This window comes from Pelobates fuscus, chromosome 11 (genome assembly GCF_036172605.1).
Source record: "Pelobates fuscus isolate aPelFus1 chromosome 11, aPelFus1.pri, whole genome shotgun sequence".
Lineage (NCBI taxonomy): Eukaryota > Metazoa > Chordata > Amphibia > Anura > Pelobatidae > Pelobates > Pelobates fuscus.
In genome coordinates, this window is record NC_086327.1 from 85,915,646 (window position 1) to 85,934,193 (window position 18,548).

At 39.8% G+C, this 18,548-nt stretch overlaps 1 protein-coding gene across 3 annotated transcripts in view; it reads right to left on the minus strand.

The window, feature by feature from the left end:
• Nucleotides 1–18,548, minus strand: part of MMEL1 (membrane metalloendopeptidase like 1) — a 325,883-nt gene that overhangs the window by 60,143 nt on the left and 247,192 nt on the right. For 2 of the 3 annotated variants that reach the window (XM_063435947.1, XM_063435945.1), the window contains exons 6-12: nucleotides 18,254–18,349; nucleotides 17,420–17,538; nucleotides 15,881–15,946; nucleotides 6,673–6,807; nucleotides 4,539–4,634; nucleotides 929–1,065; nucleotides 503–596 (exon numbers count right to left, since the gene is read on the minus strand). In XM_063435947.1, the coding sequence (XP_063292017.1) occupies nucleotides 503–596; nucleotides 929–1,065; nucleotides 4,539–4,634; nucleotides 6,673–6,807; nucleotides 15,881–15,946; nucleotides 17,420–17,538; nucleotides 18,254–18,349 (743 nt within the window). The remainder of the gene's footprint in view (nucleotides 1–502; nucleotides 597–928; nucleotides 1,066–4,538; nucleotides 4,635–6,672; nucleotides 6,808–15,880; nucleotides 15,947–17,419; nucleotides 17,539–18,253; nucleotides 18,350–18,548) is intronic. The other variant, XM_063435946.1, reaches the window with a different exon arrangement.

Consider the following 18,548-nt stretch of genomic DNA (forward strand, 5'->3'; position numbering starts at 1 on the left):
AGCTTTTAACATTTTTAAGGGATAAAACATTTAAATGTGTAACATGAGTCAACTGAACTGGGTAATAAAACTGTAATCCTTCATATGTCATGACAAGTTCACTTTAATACATTTAAAACACGATTCTTTGTCAAAGTTTTCTTTCATTGGGACTAACATCATTTGTGTTATCTTCTTTATCGTCTTTTATCTACCTCACTGCTTTCTCTTTTCTAGTACAAGAAGCAGAACTAACTGTATATGCCCTCTATAATTAGATTGATCAGATACTGCTCAAAAACTAAGATGAATCCATGTTAACAATCACTAATGAAAACAATCGCTAACCAAGTTTCCCCTTCTCTATGCATTTTACATTTTTGTTCTTTCACTTTCTATTTTTCCCTAGACTATTTTATCGTTCATATATGCTTCTTGAGCCCTAGTTTAGAATTTGTATCCTTGTTACTGTTTAAACACTGTTGTCATAAAGTCACCATGAATACAGAACATTTAGGAGTACCTTTCTGTAGTTGGCTCGAGCATCTTTATAACGTCTGCTTAAACTGCTGACTCTGTCAATCACCAATCGCCATACAAGGTAATTTTGCAAAGTGCTGGAAAACATACAGTAAAAATGTATAGCAAACCAATACTGTAAATCCTTGGAAAAATACATTATTAAGGCAACAATTATTTCAATATGTAAGAAACAAATATGACACCATGGTCCCGTGAGATTGCTTATCAAACAAGCAAAGAAGAATACAAGTTTTGAGTGAAAAAAATATCCTATATTTTCTCAACTGTTGTAGATCACAATTTATCTGGAAATGCCAGACGAAGTTTGTCTTAATGCGAATAAAACATCCCCCCCCCTACATTTAGCAATTATTCATAACATGATATATGTATATCAAAATAAAAGAATATCCAATTAATTATTTACCTTGCTGAATAGTTGGAGAGAATACTTTTAAGCTGTTGAAGGTAAGGAACCCCATATACTACCACTTCTTCGTCTGCATGAATCTGAATATTTACAGATGACATAACTCCTTGTATGAAACTGGTCCAGTTAAAATCCTAATTAAAAAGATACATATTTGTAAATTACTAGTATAAATACACATAAATATTACATTCTTAAACATTCAGAGTTTATAACTCATAACCGCATTCATTATTTGCATTACATATACCGATACATGGCAAGTATCGAATATGTCAGCATCTAGTGGTTTTTATGGGGGTGGAATATTAGAACCTAACTGTTCTAACTTGAATTTATATTGCCATGTTATATAAACATTGGGCTTTTCATTTTTATGTAATGTATTTGAACCATGCTTTTCATTCTGTAGTACTCGATAGAAAAGTTTTAAAACACATAAAAACTTAGAAAGACAGAAATATTTCTCAAATACTTACAAAATCACTAACTTTCATTGATTAAATAATATGCCAAGGAAATATCAAAATCTTCTAAAACAATATGATTGCAAAGACACAAATACTCATATTTTACGAATTTGGATTAGGAGTAAAAAATAGATATAAAGGATAATTAGATTTTATCCATGTATTAACCTTACCTGCATTTTTACTACTTTTATATGTACAAGTATTCAACCTTTTCGTAAAGGTATCAACTATACCTCTTTCAGTAAAATTGGAAGTAACTTGATTTATTAACTGTCTTTGCCATAAAGTGTTTATGTTTTCAATCTGCTGTGGAAACATGCCTCCCCCCCCCCCCCCCCCCCCCCCAACACACACACACACACACACACACACTACCCCACCAAGTTTTGGAATGTATGGAAGATTGGAGCTTAATTTTCCTCTTTTTGCACTACATTTGATTTTTGGCTCTGCGGGGCCCAGCATGAAAAGTTTTGACATGTTACTTTCCAGTATTTTAGCTTTTCAATGCACTATATACATTCTACCCGCTTTATGACTTGCTAATAAACATAACAACACTCTAAGCAAGCATCTACACAAATGGAGGAGGCTTTTGGGTGACATGGCCTAAATAGGGAGTGTGTTATACACTTATAGAGTCAGCAGTTTAAGCAGACATTATAAAAATGCTTGCGCCAACTACAGAAAGGCACTCCTATATTTTCTGTATTCATGGTGACTTTATGACGACAGTGTCACTTTATTACAAACATCTTTCTAATATAAGTTATGACTATGTAGCATGGATTTAAAGGGACACTCCAGTGCCAGGAAAAGAAATCATTTTCCTGGCACTGCAGGTCCCCTCTCCCTCCCACCCCCCCATCCCATGTTGCTGAAGGGGTTAGAACATTAGACCTCTCCATAGGAAAGCATTGAAAATGCTTTCAATACTTTCCTATGGGGATTTTAGCGACGCTGGAGGTCCTCACAAATATCGTGAGGACGTCCAGCGATGCTATAGCACAGAAAACCTGTGCTATAGACCAGGAAGTAGACAGCCACTAGAGGAGGAGTGAACCCTGCAATGTAAATATTACAGTTTATGAAAACTGCAATATTTACAGTTGCAGGGTAAAGGGTAGTGGGAGTTGGCACCCAGACCACTCCAATGGGCAGAAGTGGTCTGGGTGCCTGGAGTGTCTCTTTAATGTGGGTTGGATTTTTTTCTCAGAGATAGCATGATGCTGCCATGTTGACATTATAACTTCATGTCATTGATGCAGATTTGTCGGCAGAACATTTGTGCTTTGAATCTCTTTCCACCGCATTGAAACAGTGAAGAATTGGAAAAATTACATATATTATCATTTGTACAGAGCCATCAAATTCCATGGCACTTTACAGTATTACAAATGGAAACACAACAGTAAGTATATGGCAAACAAAATAATGACTACATGACTATAAAATGTAGTCAGGCCAGGCTCAAACAAACACGATCTAGGAGACAAGTTTATAATCTAGGAGAATGAGATCTGGTTATTGTGGTGGCCATTGTTGATGTTGAATTCTAAATTTTGTGGTTGTGAAACCAGCTTGCAGTAACCAGCACTTTGTAACGTGCTACATTATCCAGTATAAAGAATAGCTTGCCTTCACCATTATACCAAAACCAATGTGAATCATTGATTCAAGGTGGGATGGATGTACGGGTTCACCCTTTCCAGGCTAAATTCAAGGCTAAGTTATCTGTTGAATCAGAAATCAAGATCTATCATTCTTGGAGTCATTTTGTCAGCCTTCTACTGTCCAGTTATGGTGTGCCCATCTAGTTTGCCCACTATAAACTCAATTAACGTTTAATAGCAGAAAGTAATCTTTTGCTATTGTAGTCCATGGACTTTAAGATTCAGTGTGTTGTACATCACAACAGGCACTTTTTCACAGCACTTTTCCAACATGCGGTTATTTCACCTCGCCTTTGTGTCAGCTAGAACCAGTTTTGCCACTTTCTCGGAATTCTACATGCAGAAATACCTTCTAAATGAAAGAACTATGCACCATTGTCCATAAACACCAGAGGAATCAGCAGTTCTAAGATACAGACATCACCACGTCTGGCACCAATAGTCAATCTATGGTCACTGTAACATTCTGATCTTTGTATTTCTGTTCTGAACCTGTTTTGATCATCTGAATCTCTTGACCAGCTCTTCAAGCTTTCATACATTGTGTTGCTGCTAAATGAATGGCTGACTAGCTATTAGCATTAACAAGGAGGAGTACAGGTGTACATAAAAAAATGGTCACTGATTATAGGTCTGCACTGTCCTTCAACTTTCTAGGAAAATATAACCTAACTGATGAGCTTACTGCAGATGGTGATTTCAACAGGGGACATTATAGGCAGTAAAGTAAAATATATAGATAACTTAGTTATGGGGAAAACACTGATAGAATCTTTTAGTTATTTTTTTTTTAAAGAAAACACTATATATATATATATATATATATATATATATATATAAAAAATAATATATATCACCACTGTCCTTTAGATAGTTAAAAGTGTATTTGCAATTATATTTTTGCCTTAAATAATGCCAACCGTATTCTTGTATGTAGAGATGGAAATAATGTGTCCTTTTATGTACATGTACTATTAAAAAAAAAAAAAAAAAAAATGAATACAAATTTAGCTGGCAATATCAGTGTGCTTGACATTTAAATGAACACTCCAAGCACCATAACCACTACAGCGTGTGATATACTTTTTGAAATAATTACCTTCAATGTTCTGGTTGATTATTATGTTTCCAAAACCCAATAAATAGTGTTAGTTTCCAGTCCTATGTTGTTCAGCGTTATGCAATTCAAAATCAGAAAATGTATGAATTGGTTCCAGTTTTCTAATGGCAGAGAGCGCATTGTTTTACCACAATCGAAAGCTACACAATAGACTGTACCTAAGCACAAATATATATAATAAGCTTACTGTACTATAGACGTTGTCACATGAATCCTAACTTTAAAAATCCCTTGCAGTGATTTTTTATTTCAAGACTACAAAATGATAATTTACAACAAACAAAAAATGTCAGCAATAAAATCACTACATAGTTCTCATTGGAATGTAATTGGAATATTACATTTACATCTAATGCAAATTTTTGCTGGAACTCAACGAGGGTCATTTTATTGTACAACAAGGTGACATCATTTCGTTCCTCTGATGGAGCTGTTGCCTGAAAAAAAAAATTGAACATATAAGAATATTTGTGTCAGCTTAAGTCTAAACGTTCTCCTGAGCTTTTGCTTCCTTTAATGTATTCAGCTCTATATTCCTAAATAAATCCCTTAATCTTTTTAAATGTTCATCTCAATCTCACCATTCTTCCAGCCTCTCTACACACTACATATTTAAATTATTTATTTATTTATTAATTAAACCCATCTGGCGCTTTTCTTCTCCTTATCCCTGTCTGTCGAGCATTATCTGTCTCTTTGTCTTTCTGTCTATTTAAATGTCTGCTTGTTGGTTGATGTATCAATCTCTCTCATATGTCTCCCTGCCTATCTATGTATCTATTGATCTCTTTAAATGCTTTACTCTCTGTTGATTTATTTAATTAACTATCTGCCTGCCTATTGATTTATCTACATGCAAACATGGTAATTTAGGCAGAACAAAAGACATATGTCCATCATATTTGGTGTGTCATGCACAGCTGTTATTGATGATTATGATGGGAAAACAAAAAAATGTCTGTCTATATATCATCAATATGCAATTGAGTTTGTGAATAGTTCATATGTCAACACTATTTTACCATGAACATAGGCGTGCGCTCGGAGTGTGAGCACGCGCCATGTGCCTCCCTCCGTGGGCTGGTGAGGGAGATCAAAGATCTCCCTCCACGGCCCACAGCAGCAGTGAGGGAGGCAGGAGAGGACCTGGGAGCTCTTTCCAGCAGCTCCGCTGGGTTCCTCTAGCGAGGTTGGAATGTTGCCGCGGCAACGCTCAGATCTCGCGAGAGTAGAGTGAACTCTAGCCCCACAGCACGGTCCCCCCTCCCTACATAAGGTAAGAAGGGAGGGGGGAAATCAACTAAACGCCACCCCCACACAATGCACACACACAGCGCACACACACACACACACACACACACACACACACATACATCACCCTTCCACATACACACACACACACACACACTAACAGCACCCTCACACACACACACACACACACTAACAGCACCCTCACACACACAGCACCCTTACACACACAGCACACACACAGCACACACACAGCACCCTCACACTAACAGCACCCTCACACTAACAGCACCCTCACACTAACAGCACCCTCACACATACAGCACCCTAACACATACAGCACCCTAACACATACAGCACCCTAACACATACAGCACCCTAACACATAGCACCCTAACACACAGCACCCTCACACACAGCACACACTAACAGCACCCTTACACACACAGCACCCTCACACATACGCACACATATGCACACACACACACTAACAGCACCCTCACACACACACAGCACCCTCACACACACACAGCACCCTTACACATTCACACACACTAACAGCACCCTCACACTAACAACACCTTTGCACTAACAGCACCCTCATACACACAGAACCCTCACACACACAGCACCCTTACACATGCACACACACACACACACACACACACACACACACACACACACACACAGCACCCTTACACACACAGCACCCTTACACACACAGCACCCTTACACATACACACACTAACAGCAGCCTCACACTAACAGCACACTTATACACACATACCACCCACACAAACATACACACAGCAACCTCACACACAGCACCCTTACACATACACACACACAGTGCCCTCTCACACACAGCACCCTTACACACACACCACCCTCACAAACAGCACCTTTACACACACACAGCGCCTACACACACAGCGCCTACCCGCACAGCGCCTACACACAAAGCGCCTTCACACACCAAATGCCCACACACAAAGTGCCCACACACAAAGCGCCCACACACACACACACAGTAGTGTGTGTGTGTGTGTGTGTGTGTGTGTATGTATATATACATATATATGCGGCGTGTGTGTTTGTGCTTCAGGGTGACCATGAATGAAATGACTTAAAAAAAAAATATATATATATATATATGTGCAAAAACTATTTTGTGAGACACATATTTTTACATCAAATAATCACACCTAACATAGGAATGATATTTACCTTTGCAATATCTGTTTCCAAATCCATCACACGAGTCATTTCTTCTTGAACAAAGCTGTCGTCTTTAGTCAGGTTCTTGTCTTCCCTTACCATTTTGGCAATGGTAATCATAAACTGTAAGTAAGCTTCCTTTATCTAAAGAAAATACATTAGATTTGAACAATTACAGAATTACAGAATTAAACAATTCTAAATTGTATGCAGACTAGAAGTGCATTGAGATCTGGTGATGATGGAGCTCAGTAACAAAGTGTCCTATAGAAATGCCAGTGAATTTTGTGATGAAATCCCTAGGTTAGCTGTAGGTATTTGTATTACAGATTATCTCAGGGATACACACTCACTATCATTATTCTCATCCAACCACTGAACGCTAATTTTGTCACGGTTCTCACCGTGACATCCAGACGGCCAGACGTTCATCCTGGCTTATCTGTAGCACTGAGGGGCTGGACTTCATTTATGACTATGCTTCACCTGACTCAAATCAGTCATCAGCATGGTATATAAACACAGCCTCGCCCTGGATCTGAAGCACTTTATCACTTCTGAGGAAGTCTGAGAATACAGACGAAACGCGTAGAGTTATTTGTTTGGATTTTTATTTGATTTTACATATTTTTCTTCTGTTTTCCTGCCTGACATTTCTACAAGGACTTCGTTCTCTGTATTGATGGGATAAACAGAATTGTACTGATGGGCCTTTTTACATCTTTTATATTGTAAGTGCAACCATTAAAAGCTGATTTATATTTTTGCAACAGTGCTATACTATGCTATCTTCTATCTTTTACATGCAATATCCACTATTCTAACTACGAGGAATTCGTAAAAATCTACTCAATTGATGGGCTTGAAAACTACTTCAATTTTGTGAGTGTGACATATAAAGAAGGGGCTATTTGTAAATTTACGTTAATCCCCTATGAGCGTACAAGCCCCAGGCGGTGCAGCACTGCTCCATGGAGGGCGGCCGGGTTTGAGTGACCGGCAGGAGGGAAGCGCAGAGCGCTCCCTCCTGCCGGTCTCTCCATGTAGCGTGGCCGGGCGGCGCGGAACGCGGGACAGGAACCTCTGTTTCCTGTACCCGGCCGCCGGCGGAATGACAGGAAGTGAGCAATCAGTGAGCGCTTCCTGTCATTCCGCCGGCGGCCGGGTACAGGAAACAGAGGTTCCTGTCCCGCGTTCCGCGCCGCCCGGCCATGCTACATGGGCAGGAGGGGAGGGTAAGGGCCACTATGGGAGGGGGGAGGGGGGGTATAGGGACCACTAGGGGAGGGAGGGGGGAATAACGGACCACTACGGGGGGGGGGAATAATGGACCACTAGGGGAGGGAGGGGGGGGGGAATAACGGACCACTAGGGGAGGGAGGGGGGGGAATAACGGACCACTAGGGGAACTGGGGGGGGAATAACAGACCACTAGGGGAGGGGGGGATAACGGACCACTAGGGGAGGGAGGGGGGATAACGGACCACTAGGGGAGGGACGGGGGGATAATGGACCACTAGGGGAGGGGGGGATAACGGACCACTAGGGGGGATAAGGACCACTGGGGGTGGGTAAGGACCAGGGGGGGTAAGGACCACTGGGGGGGTAAGGACCATGAGGGGGGGAAAGGACTACTAGGGGAGGGAGGGAGAGGGGGGATAAGGACCACTGGGGGTGGGTAAGGACCACGAGGGGGGGTAAGGACCACGAGGGGGGTAAGGACCACTAGGGGAGGGTAAGGACCACTAGGGGAGGGAGGGGGGATAAGGACCACTAGGGGAGGGAGGGAGAGGGGGGGATAAGGACCACTGGGGGTGGGTAAGGACCGGGGGGTTAAGGACCACTGGGGGGGTAAGGACCATGGGGGGGGGGAAGGACCACTAGGGGAGGGGAGGGAGGATAAGAACCACTAGGGGAGGGAGAGGGGGGATAAGGACCACTGGGGGTGGGTAAGGACCACTGGGGGGGTAAGGACCATGAGGGGGGTAAGGACCACTATGGGAGGGGAGGGAGGATAAGGACCACTAGGGGAGGGAGGGAGAGGGGGGATAAGGACCACTAGGGGAGGGGAGGATAAGGACTACTAGGGGAGGGGAGGGGGGAGGAAGGACCAGTAGGGGAGGGGAAGGTAAGGACCAGTAGGGGAGGGGAAGGTAAGGACCAGTAGGGGAGGGGAGGGGAGGGGGGAGCAAGAACCACTAGGGGAGGGGAGGGGAGGGTAAGGACCACTGGGGGAGGGGTGAGTCTGGACCACTGGGGGAGGGGGGTGAAGGAACACAGGGGGAACAGGGGTGGGAAGGTAAGGACCATTGAGGGAGGAGGAGGGGAGGTCCACTAGGGGTTTGGGAGAGGGAGGACCACTAAGGGGGGGGGAAGGACCACCAAAGGGGGGTAAGGAGGGAGGACTACTAAGGAGAGGGAAGGAGGGTAAGGACCACTAAGGGGGTGAGATTACCACTAATGGGGGTGGTGAGAGTAGGGGAAGGTCTACTAAGGGGTTTGGGAGAGGGAGGACCACTAAGGGGGGGAGAGGGGAGTGAGAAGACCACCAAGGGGGGACTGCAGAGGGACAGGGGGCCAAGGGATAGCACTAAGTGACACACACACACACACACACACACAGAAACATACAATGCATTCCTACTCACACACAGACACACCCGAAACACACAATACATCCCTTACGTTCTCTTACATAATTAATGCACCCCTTACAGACACACACTGCATTCAATTACATACACAGAAACAAACCTTGCACCCCTTACACACACACACACACACACACACACAGAAACATACCTTGCATTCCTTACACGCAAACACACACTACATCCCATATAAACACACTACATCCCTTACACAAATTGCACACATAAAACATCCCCAACTCATGGATGGGCCATGTAGGTGGATTTATGGGTGGGCATTGTAGGCGTATGCCCCCTGGGGGCCCAGACCTTAAACTGTGTAAGGGCCCTAAAAAATGGAGCTGCTTCCTGTTCGTTAATTGTTGTGAGCACTGTTAAAAACAGTCTCCAGAGAGCCTCTTCTACACCAGACCTGTGGAGCCAGACTGAGCCCATCATCAGCCTCTTGTCCTCATCTGGTGGTAAGTAGGCAATCCAATATTTTATTAGTGGCACTAATCTCTAATTTACCTCACATTAAATGGATACTATAGTCACCAGAAGCACTACAGCATAATGTAGTGGTTCTGGTGTCTATAGCCTGTGCCTGTAGGCTTTTTAATGTAAACACACTGTCTTTTCAGATAAAAGACACTTTGTGAAGACTGGCGTTGGCCCATATGGCAGAGCATATGGGCGGGGCATTGTGATGTCACATGGTGGGCAGGACATATGGAGGGGCGGCAATTTTTTTTTGCCTAGGGCGGCAAAAATCCTTGCACCGGCCCTGTACCTGACCGAGAAAAAGGAAGTAACTATCCTTTTATATATTTTTTATCCTTTACACACTGCACTTGGGTGGTCTAAACTTGTATTTACTGACCTATACACACACAGATACTAACTCATACACACATGCCCCCCCTCCCCCCATTCTGTTTCACTACTCCTCTACTTCACAGTTATTCATTAAAAAGAAAATTGTTATGAAATTAACAGGGGATTTCAAATTTTTGAAAAACAAAAAGGTCAGGTTTAAAAAAAAATTTTATTCCACTATTTTGGCCTTTGACATCTCATTGAATAAATTAATAAAATAAGATTGATGTAGGATCTGCTGGTGTACAGGGATTTTCTAGAAAACCCTCATTTTGAACTTTTGCTGCATGGAAGTCTCTGAGAATTGAAAAAACAGATGAAGAGGAATATGTTGGTGGTGAGGAAGAAGAGCTTGAAGATTTCACAAGTGACAGTGCTGCTTTAAGGTATCCGATACTGCATCTTTGTCATATTTTATAAAATAATTATCTGAACTCTGAACACCTTCAACATGACACAGTGGTTTCTTCACTAAATGCTGAATTCAAGTGCATTGAAGATCAAATTTAACAACTTTTTGACAAAATATGGAAAAAACATATAAATACACTGAACAGGTGTGGCATACCAAGATGCTGATTAGACAGCATGATTATTGTAAAAGGTGTGCCTTAGGCTGACCACAATAAAAAGCCACTCTAAAATGTGGAGTTTTACTGTATTGAGGGGGCCGGGGGGGGGGAGGGGGGGCGAGGGGGGGGGGGTTCGAAAACCAGTCAGTATCTGGTGTGACCACCATTTGCCTCACGCAGTGCAATACATCTCCTTCTCGTAGAGTTGATCAAGTTGTTGATTGTGGCCTGTGGAATGTTGGTCCACTCCTCTTCATGGCTGGGCGAAGTTGCTGGATATTGACAGGACCTGGAACATGCTGTCTTATACACCGATCCAGAGCATCCCATTGAGCAACATGCTCAATGGGTGACATGTAAGGTGAGTATGCTGGCCATGCAAGAACTGGGATGTTTTCATCTTCCAGGAATTGTGTACAGATCCTTGCAACATGGGGCCGTGCATTATCATGATGTAACATGAGGTGGTGGTCGTGGATGAATGGCACAACAATGTGCCTCAGGATCTCTTCACGGTATCTCTGTGCATTCAAAATGCCATCAATAAAATGCACATGTGTTTGTTGTCCATAACATACGCCTGCCCATACTATAACTTCACGGCCACCATGGGCTACTCGATCCACAATGTTGACATCAGCCATCTGCTCACCCACACAACACCATACACGCTGTCTGCCATCTGCCCTGTACATTGAAAACCGGGATTTATCCGTGAAGAGAACAGCTCTCCAAAGTGCCAGACGCCATTGAATGTGAGCATTTGCAAGTCGGTTACAACGACGAACAGCAGTCAGGTCAAGACCCCGGTGAGAACGACGAGCATGCAGATGAGCTTCCCTGAGACGGTTTCTGACAGTTTGTGCAGAAATTCTTTGGTTATGCGAACCGATTGTTGCAGCAGCTGTCCGGGCTGCTGGTCTCAGATGATCTTGGAGGTGAAGATTCTGGATGTGGAGGTCCTGGGCTGGTGTGGTTACACGTGGTCTGCGGCCGGTTGTGATGCCTCTTGAATGTACTGCCAAATTCTCTTAAACGCCTTTGGAGACGGCTTATGGTAGATAAATGAACATTCAATTCACGGGCAACAGCTCTGGTGGACTTTCCTGCAGTCAGCATGCCAATTGCACTCTCCCTCAAAACTTGCTACATCTGTGGCATTGTGCTGTGTGATAAAACTGCACATTTTAGAGTGGCCTTTTATTTTGGCCAGCCTAAGGCACACTTTTGCAATAATCATGCTGTCTAATCAGCATCTTGATATGTCACACCTGTGAGGTGGATGGATTGTCTCGGCAAAGGAGAAGTGCTCACTAACACAGATTTAGACAGATTTGTGAAAAATATTTAAGAGAAAAAGGCCTTTTGTGTACATAGAAAAAGTCTTAGATCTTTGAGTTCAGCTCATGAAAAATGGGGGCAAAAACAAAAGTGTTGCGTTTATAATTTTGTTCAGTGTATATAGAAAATTCCTGCAACAAAACTATTTTGAACTAAATCCGTGTGTAGTGAATAGATCCAACAGTTAATTTTTATTCAAATAATCATATGGTAAATTTAACTATAATTTTCTTAAATCTATTTTGTAATTTTTCAGTGGCAGAATGATTTAAAATGATGACTACTGTTAAATGACATATTTCTTTATATCCTGTGTTTATATCCTGTTTAGATATTCACTGCAGGTATGTTCCTGGCCTCCTGCAAAGTCCAATGCAAGAAACCCATAAACAACAGGAAGCTGAGAGCATGTCAGTGCAGCTGGCTTAAATACCATGTTTTATTCCTTCTGATCTATGATGTGCATTCATTACTGCAATTACATGGAGTGTATCCACATTTTGTAATATGCAAGTAGATACTTTGCAAAATTTGATATAAATAGATGGTTGTAGAAAGAGTGAAAAAGAAGATCTAATACATTGGCTTTCAATTTAAGAACGATTAAAGGGACCCTCCATGCACTCATGTTGAGTGGATTATTTAGATATTACATTATAAAATATGTATTAGATAATCAATCAATAAATCAAAAAAAGTCATAAAAATGAAAAAGAAGCTTGCGTTTTAAGTTTTGCAGCTGAACCCCTTAAGGACACATGACGGAAATATTCTGTCAGGATTCCCTTTTATTCCAGAAGTTGTCTCATTAAGGGGTTAAAGTAAGTTCTAACAAAACAAGGAAGTGGCTCCGTCAGTAGTGAGGCTCCTATAGCATTCTAGATAGGAGTGCTCATCTCACAAAACTACACAGCAGTGGTTTCTGGAAGTGATAATTGAATTGTCAGTTTTCTACCAAAACTTGAACAGCTGGCAATTAGCTTAATGTAGACAACGTGTATAATAAAAAGTCCGGTGCATATAGGTCCACTAATCATTGATAGTGATGACTTTAATCTATTACCGGAGCTGCGTATTGGGGTTAAGTGACAAAATGTGGGATTTGGGGGCAAATGTATTGTTAAACTATTTTTTTTTTTTTTTTATCTTTTTTTATTTATTTTTTATAGAATTTCATCCATAGTCCATCATAGTGAGCGAGAACAGTTCTCTGGGTGGACAACAAGGGTGCGTGACAGTACAAGGTCACCTACATCTTCCCATGTTAAACTAATATTAAAATAAATAAAATATAAATAAATAAATAAATAAACTAAAGAAAAGGAATTAAGAATAAAACAGCATAACTAACATAATTAACTGAAGTTGCACAATGCAAGTAAAATGTCTAACCGGAGTCTTGTTACATTTTGTTGACTGTTTACTAAACAATAAGCTTTGGTAAACTGACAACAGACCTAGAAAACTAGGGGCGATGTAATTATGCTGGGAAAAATATAATTCAATTACACAGGTATTTTTTTTTTTTCAAAATTATGGCATGTTACTATGCCCAACACAATCAGTTACTGAGAAGCCTATAATCACTATGATGAATCAAGGTAAAATTAGCAACTCCAGGCTGTTTCCAAGATACTCAATGTACTGTCCAGTTACTGCAATAAATTGTACTGGTAATCAATACTGCGCAATCACTGCTCTGTACTAATAAGTCTGGAAATAAGCCCTTTCTATTTTTGGTATAAATTTTGTTAGTTATCAGTTAAACAGAATTCACTGTTTTGTGAATAGGTCCCCAAATTATTTCTTGTTAAATCATATTCCACATTTAAAGGGAAACTATAGACAGCAGAACCACTAGAGGTGCATCTATTGTTTCTGGGGCATAGAGACTGTCTCTGCAGGCTGAGCACTGTAAATACTTATTTTCTGAGAAAGACTGAATAAGACCACCACTAGCGGCAGTTACTATGACTGCCACTAGGAGAACTTTCTGTGTTCCGTTCTACACAGATTGCAGGGCTAACATTTAGACTCCACTCTCTGCTTGTTGTGGATTGACTACCCTTTTGCATTATTGAGCTTTGGGCTACATTACATCAATAAACGTCGGCATGGCAGAGCTACATTACACAAATACAGGCCGACATGGTGGAGATATAAACTTTAATGATACTAGTAGGTTACACAGTCAAATGGTATAAAAAGGAAAAAATAATAAATAATCACATCTCTAGAAATATAATCATATCTCTAAACTAGGTTGCATCAATTGATAATAAACCCATATAAAACACCAACGTTCTACCAACATCCTTGTACAAGGAGTGCTTTTACATAATCCTTTTTAACTAGGATGTGCCCAAACAAAATCACTGAGTTTGGCTATAGTGGTGTATCCCTACTGATCTACATATTAAACCGTCACTGCCATGCCGCACATGCCTTTCTCTTATTGTTTCATCTTCTCTTCCTCTCTCAAAATCTGTTCTTATTTTCTTTAATTATGATCTAGTTCTCTTTAAAATATAAGATAAAGTAGGGACTAATTTGTCTTATGTATTTTTCCTACACTTGACTTTCTTTGACCAAAGAAGGAGCTTAAGTCAGCTACATTTCCTGTGTCAAGGAGGAGGGTGAGTATTGTGAATACAATTTCTTTGACCACAGGAAATGGAGAGGACTTAAAGTATCACTATAGTGACCCCCCACCCTCAAGAGCCATGCGCGCATTCAAACAGTCCATAGGAAAGCATTTCTCAATGCTTTCCTAAGACGTTCTGCACGCTGGATGCCAATTTTGCATACAGCGTCGCAGAAGCGCCTCTAGCGGCTGTCAGGAAGACAGCCACTAGAGGTTGGATTAACCCTGCAATGTAAACATAGCAGTTTCTCTGAAACTGCTTTGTTTACATCTGAAGGGTTAAAACCTGGGGGACCTGGCACCCAGACCACTTCATTGAGCTGAAGTGGTCTGGGTGACTATAGTGTCCATTTAAGCTCCTCTTTTGGTCAAAGAGAGTCAACCATAGGAAAAATACATAAGACAAAGTAGTCCCTACTACTTTGCAAATTAGATAAGATAGGAAGAAAAGAAGATCAGATTATGAAAGAGGAAGAAAAGAGGAACCAGTTGGAGAAAGGTACCTTTGGCATGACAGTGTCGCTTTAACCTCCCTTATGCACTAATAAATAGATTGACACAAAAGTACACACTCTGCTGGTTTCTCCCCATGTGCTAATTTATGTATTTCATATGCTAAATCTAGAGAGCAGAAAAAGTGAAAAAAGTTAAGATATTTGTAAAAACAGAAAATTCCCTTTAGTCTGACTAACTATTGAAGCTGAATACACCGACTAAAATAGAGGTACCACAAGGCCTTTTATTAATGTGAAAGGTATATTTTTCCATATAATTGTATCTTATTATTGCACTCCCAGGGGTGAGCCAAGAGTCGGTGACACCATGGCCTTTCAGTGCTGTATATGAATATGGTTAAATCGCTTTTCCCTTTACACATGTTGTTCCCCTCCCATTATACATCTGCTCACTCATTTAATAAAGAAGAACTTCATAGGAAATATTATCCTCAAAAATCTATGGAAATGCGGTCACTAATAATGATGATCAACTATAGGTATATAGCTATATGATGACTGTAACTTGTCTGTGGGTATAAACTACTTATCCCATCAATGAATGATTGATGTATAATAACTTACAAATGAAAAAAATGTTCAGATTTACTTTTAGTAAGTCCCAGGGATGCCCTCTTACAATTTGAAATTACTTACCCTTTTATAATTTCCACTATTAAAGTAATAATCCCTCGAAGGCATTCCTAGGCTTGGTTGGTCAATCTAAAGAAAAATAATATTATTTCAGTAAAATTTCTGGTTAATAGACACTATGATTTATAAATATCAAAAAGTAAGTGCAATTAAGTGTGAAAACTACGTGTCTCCCAGCATTTAGCACTTTGTCCCAGAAATAGTTATTTTTTGCCACAATTAAGTGAATTAAGTATATCATTACTATATTGGTTGTCAACTCACTGAATAGAGATCAGCCCATTAACTTGCTCCAAATTAATTGCAACTTTGCACATACCCATTAGATGATTTTTTTACGCTCAGGAAGTATTACTTTACTGAGAGGGTAGTGGATGCATGAAATAGCCTTCCAGCTGAAGTGGTATTGGTTAACACAGTAAAGGAGTTTAAGCATGCGTGGGATAGGCATCCTAGAAGACTATCCTAGACTTAAGATAAGGCCAGGGACTAATTAGAGTATTTAGAAAATTGGGCAGGCTAGATAGGCCAAATGATTCTTATCTGCCATCACATTCAATGTTTCTAAGCCTAAGTAACTATCCAACAAAACTTATAAAACGATAACATGTATATGAGCAAAACTGCACTGCATGAGCTTTATTGCAATACTTTCTTGTTTTCATTTTGTCCTTTTTTGAAAATTAACCCCTTAAGGACACATGACATGTGTGACATGTCATGATTCCATTTTATTCCAGAAGCTTGGTCCTTAAGGGGTTAAACAAATTGTTTCCATAACAGTGTCAATATTTCCATTACATTTAGAAAAAAAAAAATGAACCATTAACGTAGGCACTTCTCGGCATTCAAGTGACCTAGACCAGTCGTACATGTGAACATTTTGGTTAATCTGAATGAATTTGATAAAAAAATAAATTTCATTTTGGCTGAATAGAATTTAGTTTGTTAGTCGATTTGTTTCATTTCGGTCGAAATTCGTCCAATATTTTTGGTTTTCCATTTCCATTCAGAAAAATGGAATGCCTTGATTACCGTCAAAGATTTCTGTGTTTTAGATAAGTAGATAAGTCTCTACTTTGGAAATCGTATGTGGAACTGCAATATTTTATGTTACCAAATTAGGGACAGAGCTGTGTTGAATAGGCAACTATAGCATCCCCATATAAGGAGACAAAATTAGGGGGCTGTCTACTAAACAGCTGCAAATTTTAAATTAACAAAAGTCCTTTTCTTAATTTTGTTTTGGCTGTTTTTTTTAGATAGCTCCCTAATTTGGTTCCTTGACATGGAATTGAAAGTATTTAAGGATACCAATTTGGTGAACTGTTTAGTAGATAACTCCCTAATTTGGTATCCTCAAATGGGATTGCAAATATCTAAGGATATGAAACCAAATTAGAGAGCTGTTTAGTAATCGTTTCCTAATTTGGTACCCTTTAATATGATAATTTCACATAAGGCTACCATTTTAATGAATTTACAAGAATGAACTAATGAACAAAAATGTTAAAATAAAAAAAAAGTTTACATTTTCCTTACATAAATAATGTTCTTGCTGGACTCACGATCATCGTTCCATACAAACATGTCAACGAGGACTCTTTTGTTAAATCTAAAGTTCAAAAGGGACATTTTTTCTTCCAAACTCCATCCAGACTCTATTAAATAAAAACGATAGAGATAATTTAGCAACACTTTCTTCTACTAGAAGTGGAAAATATACAACATAGAAGTTCTTCCCCCATTTTCACTTTTTTTTGGCCCAAAATGTGCAGTTTGTCAATTCTTCAACATCCCCACCCAGTTTAGTGAATAACATAATTATTGTAGAAATTTGTGTGGGTAACGGTAAGCAAATGTAAGACATAATTTCTGTTCTATTGAGCTAGCTATTAAAAGATGGTCATAAATGATTAAAGTATATGTTTTAGGAATATTTTAACATATATTCCACATTACCACACCCTACAAAGGTCCATAGTGTACCAAAAACATGAAAATATATAGATGTAAGAATTGAAATTCGGTCAAAGTGTGACCCTTTCTTGATACCGATGAGCTACTTGATTAAATAGCAACTCATAATGCACATATTTAATTAACGTTTGTCTATTTGATAATACAAAATTTAGGGAAGAATCATTGAGTACAATTGCCCAGTTCACAATAGGTTGCAAGTCAAATATGCTTTTAACTGTTTGCGCTATAACATTTGACACATTTTGCAATATTTTATAGATATTAGTTTAAATATGTGTATATTTTATCAAAAATAGCCAATGTTACTAAATTTTAGATAAGCCTTTCTCTACTTTGGGTACACTATTAGTGGTGCACTCAACAGTTATTTTCAGATTAATTAAGCAGCATTACCTTTGGTGAGATTCCAATCTGTGGAAGCAACTGGCCAATCCCCAACCACAGCTAAAAGTTCTATCAGAGGTAGTGAGTCTCTCTGCTCAATCAGACCTACAATCAGACCAAGTCAGTTGTGTTATACATTGACAAACATTATCACCAAATACAATAATTCATTCTTGATTTCCATTAGTAGCTTAAAAGGTGACAGAATACTAAGGTGAGATCAGACTGATGAATAGAATCTCAGAAGAACTTCTTCTCCCTATCTGATGTTATTTTATGGAACCTATAAATTAACAGGGTTATT